The sequence below is a fragment of the Arachis duranensis genome, chromosome 7, assembly GCF_000817695.3.
Source record: "Arachis duranensis cultivar V14167 chromosome 7, aradu.V14167.gnm2.J7QH, whole genome shotgun sequence".
NCBI lineage: Eukaryota > Viridiplantae > Streptophyta > Magnoliopsida > Fabales > Fabaceae > Arachis > Arachis duranensis.
The window spans coordinates 60,538,355-60,543,354 of record NC_029778.3 but is presented as its reverse complement, the minus strand read 5'-3'; the positions used below and the strand labels follow the sequence as shown (position 1 = coordinate 60,543,354).

The window sequence follows — 5,000 nt, the reverse complement described above, 5'->3', positions numbered from 1 at the left end:
GTAAAATAATCCAAAAAAAATTTCAAATTATTTTTTTATTTCTAGTTTCTAGAATATTTCGATCAATTAGAATATTTATATATTAGAAAAATAAAAAATGAAAATTATATAAATAGAAATGTCTGTTCACAACACAAAAATCGACTCGGGATTTGTTCGGCTCGATAAAAACCTAATCTAATAATCCTAAACAATATAATATAGAACAATATAATAGAAATCATAGAATTCATTTTAACCCCCCATTCAAAGAATATTCTTTACTAATCTTATTTTTCAGTTATTTAACCCCCTTGTCTTACCAAGTTCCATATTAGTCAGATTAGTAAACATCTATATGTTTAGATGCAACAATAAATTGTTGTTTTTAACAAGTGGTTTTGGAGGTTGGTTAATTGGTCACATTTTTTTTCATAAAATGGATTGAATTTGTCTGGATACAACAAAATAATGTTATTAAATCTAATGAACGCATTCGCTCTAAGAAGTCCATTTTATCAGAATTTCTAACTTCTATGGCTCAACTCTTTAGTGTTTTTTTATTTCTTACGTGTTTATACTATTTAGACCGAACACCCTTGCCCTTTGTTATTACAAAGAAACGTTCAAAAAGTAAAGAAAGCGGTGAAATTGAAAAACACAAATTTGATGTTGAAAGAATTTCAAAAACGACAAGAACTGAGCAAAAAAAAAAGATATCTTCGGAAACCGATACTTCTTCTTATCTTTTTGCAAAGAAGGGTAAGAATTCAAAGAAAATCAACGAAACCGAAGATAAAAAGATATTGGTATCGAATAAATCCCTTGTAACGATTTTTTTTTTATTTTAGACGATGGAAGCGGCCGTTACGATATATAAAAAACGCTCGATTTGAAAATGTCGTACGAAATGATATGTCACAATTCTTTTTTGATATATGTCAAAATGATGGAAAAGAAAGAATATCTTTTGCCTATCCACCCAATTTGTCGACTTTTCTAAAAATGATCGAAAAAAGAATAGACCCTTTAACAAGAGAAAAAATCTTCTATGATGAATTGAATAATTATTGGAACTCTCAAAATGAAGAAAAAAAAACTAAGCAATGAAATTCTAAACAGGGCGGAAGTTCTAGATAAGGAATTTATGCCATTGGATATATTCCAAAAACGAATTAGATTATGCAATGAAGAGACTCAAACAAAAAACTTACCTAAACTATATGATCCTTTCTTGAATGGACCCTGTCGTGGCCGAATGAACAATTTTTTGTTATCCTCAATTAATAATAAAACTTATAAAAAAGATGATATTTGGATAAATAAGATTCATGGTCTCCTTCTTTCTAGTATTCAAAAAACTAGTTATTTTGAAGAGAACATGGATATATTTTATCAAAAGTTATTTTTAACTGAAATTAGTTTTTTTTTTAACTTAATCCATAAATTTTTTCAAAAATCAATATCAGCCTTGAATTTTGAAGGACTTGTGTTCTTTCCGGAACATGCACACATAACGCCTAAAAAAATTCAATTCTTATTTGACGCAATTCGAACAGATCTGAAGGATAAAACAATTAAAAAAAATGTATTGTTCAATAGGTTTATTGTTCCGCTCCTGTATCTTCCAAAAAGAAAAAAGATCTCTGAGAGCTCTTTCCTGGATCCGAAAGAGAGTACTCGGGTTCTCCCAATAACTAAAAAGTGTATCATGCCTGAATTACGTGCTTACTTAAAAACGAATAAACCTTAATTCCAAGAAATAATATCTTCTACGAAGACATTCACTGGAGAAGCAGAAGCCCTTTTAAAGGAGGCTATTCAGGAACAAATGGAAATCTTTTTACTCCAGGAACAAGTAGAAAAAAATTGATTAAAAATTTAATTCCTTTCTAATTCAACTTTCAAATTAAAATTGAGATTATTATTCTGATTCTTTCATGTTTAATATCTTTTCTTTGAATAAATAATATAATAAATTAATTATATTAGATATTCTATATTTATATTAATAAACAAGTATGGTCGCCCCCTATTGGGATGTACTATTAAACCAAAATTGGGGTTATCCGCGAAGAATTACGGTAGAGCAGTTTATGAATGTCTTCGCGGTGGACTTGATTTTACCAAAGATGATGAAAATGTGAATTCTCAACCATTTATGTGTTGGAGAGACCGTTTCTTATTTTGTGCCGAAGCAATTTTTAAATCCCAGGCCGAAACTGGTGAAATCAAAGGGCATTACTTGAACGCTACTGCAGGTACATGCGAAGAAATGATAAAAAGAGCTGTATTTGCTAGAGAATTGGGCGCTCCTATCGTAATGCACGATTACTTAACAGGGGGATTCACTGCAAATACTAGTTTGGCTCATTATTGCCGGGATAATGGACTACTTCTTCATATCCATCGTGCAATGCACGCAGTTATCGATAGACAGAAGAATCATGGTATGCACTTTCGTGTACTAGCTAAAGCGTTACGTTTGTCTGGTGGAGATCATATTCACGCCGGTACCGTAGTAGGTAAACTTGAAGGAGAAAGAGATATTACTTTAGGTTTTGTTGATTTATTACGTGATGATTTTATTGAAAAAGATCGAAGCCGTGGGATTTATTTCACTCAGGATTGGGTTTCTCTACCAGGTGTTCTTCCCGTTGCTTCGGGGGATATTCACGTTTGGCATATGCCTGCTCTGACCGAGATCTTTGGAGATGATTCCGTACTCCAATTCGGTGGTGGAACCTTAGGGCATCCTTGGGGAAATGCACCAGGTGCCGTAGCTAATCGAGTAGCTCTCGAAGCATGTGTACAGGCTCGGAATGAGGGTCGTGATCTTACTCGTGAGGGTAATGAAATCATCCGTGAGGCGAGCAAATGGAGTCCTGAATTAGCTGCTGCTTGTGAAGTATGGAAGGCGATCAAATTTGAATTCCCAGCAATGGATACTTTGTAATCCGGTGGTTACTGTTCGTTCTAGATAATTGCAATTAAACTCGGCTCAATCTTCAAAAAAGGATTGAGCCGAAGACAAAGATACTTAATTTATTGCATAAACATAATATATCTTTTTTTCTTTTTTATTATATCCATAAAGTTCTATATTCTAATCGATTAGATATATCTTATCTATTAGATATATATATTAGAGTCTAGAAATGTAGAGTATATAAATAAATGGATATGGAATAGTTAAATTGGAGTATTTTAATAAAGAGAAATAGAAAAAATTCAATTAATAATTTAATAATTTTTCTAAAAAATTAGAAAGAATATTGACAAATATCAACTAGAATATATTTATTTATATCTTTTGAGTCTTCCAATGTATCATTTCTGAGTCCAATGGAATTCATAGGTATAGGAAGAAGCCCTGTCAAATAGAGATCTTTTCTTTCGACCATCTTTCGATTGTTAATACGATATATAAGGACCGCTACTACAAAGAGTACTACATCCTTGATCGTGAAATATCGATTGCTTGTTGAACCCTGTGAATTGCGTGAAAGTAGGATACTCCAAATTCGTGAGTCCAAGAGTTTTATAAAACTCTCTTGATGGAAAAAAATGTGAATGTAATAAAGTTGATCCCCTACCCTAAGGTTTTGAGCAGCGGTGTAGTATCAGATCCCGCAGATAGTAAGTCTTTTCTTTCTTATGAAAAATAAAAAGAAGTCTTTCTCAAAGATTCTATAGACCATAGAAATGTCATATTAGAAAGTATATGATATATGAAATTGAGATAGTTACCTTTCAGAAAATTAGAGAGTGTTAATGTAGATGTGTTATTCTTCGGAAGGTAGGAGAAAAGATAAAACTATAAAAATAAAAAGAAAAAGAGATGAAACCCTTTTTTTTTTAATTTTAATCAAAATTCAAGTTTGAAACTCATGTAGTTAACCCATTCCATTTTCTTTTGGTTAATTCCAGAAAAATGGAACAATTGACTGCTGAGCCGTATGAGGCAGGAAACTCTCAAGTACGGTTCTAAGGGAAGGAATTTACTCACCTATTCCGACCGCGGAGAACAGGCCATTCGACAGGGAGATTCCGAAATTGCTGAGGCTTGGTTTGATCAAGCCGCTGAATATTGGAAACAAGCTATAGCCCTTACCCCCGGTAATTATATTGAAGCACAGAATTGGTTGAAGATCACAGGGCGTTCTTAATTTAATAAAAACACTCTTTTTTTTTTTAGTTCTATTTATATTATTCTATATACCCTTATATCTTAATATATATTATTTCCATATTTATTTTTATATTTCATATTTATCTTACTATATTTATCTTACTAAATAATCTTATTTATATATTATTATATTTAATATTTAGTTTAGAATATTTAATGCATATTTCATTTAAATGTATATTTAATGTATTTAAATGTATATTTAATGTAATTAAATATTTGTTGTCTACATCAGTCCATCCAATAAACTGAAAATTTAGAATAATATTCTATATATCTATTATATAAATATATTAGGCTATAGTAATAGTCAATCCAAAAATTCCATTATATCCCTTCTAAAAAAATCGTTCTTTTCCGTCTTGTATTTTGTAGAGATAAATGGTATGTGGATACAGCAGAGAATTTGCCTTTTTTCTATTATTCAAACTAAAAGTGAAACTCAAAAAAAAAAGAGAACTCAAAAAAACTAAAAAGAAATAGCAGTATGGCCTCTAGCAATGCTGATGACTGCTCACGTAATTGGAAATAGAGTGCATAATAATCTCTTCTATTAAATTATTTAATAAGACATAAAATGAAATAAATTCCATCTTTGAATTTCAAATTCAAACCTGAATCCCCTAGCCTAGGTTGCACAAAAGAATTATTGAATTGAAATTCAAAGTCCAGGAGGAGTTTTAGAGGATTCAAAAAGGTCCGTTGAGCGCCTATATCTTATGTCATAATAGATTCGAACACTTGCCATCATTCCGTGCTTTTAACCCAACCCAAGCTGAAGAAACTTATTCAATGGTCACCGCTAACCGCTTTTGGTCCCAAATCTTTG

General features: G+C 31.3%; 1 protein-coding gene across 1 annotated transcript; it reads left to right on the top strand.

Moving 5' to 3' along the window:
- Nucleotides 1-1,984: 1,984 nt before the first annotated feature.
- LOC127740558 (ribulose bisphosphate carboxylase large chain-like) lies at nt 1,985-2,975 on the top strand (the record flags this gene model as incomplete). The annotated part of the gene is made up of 1 exon (XM_052251607.1): nt 1,985-2,975. A coding segment is annotated over one exon (951 nt), but the record flags the coding sequence as incomplete, so codon positions are not given.
- Nucleotides 2,976-5,000: the final 2,025 nt, after the last annotated feature.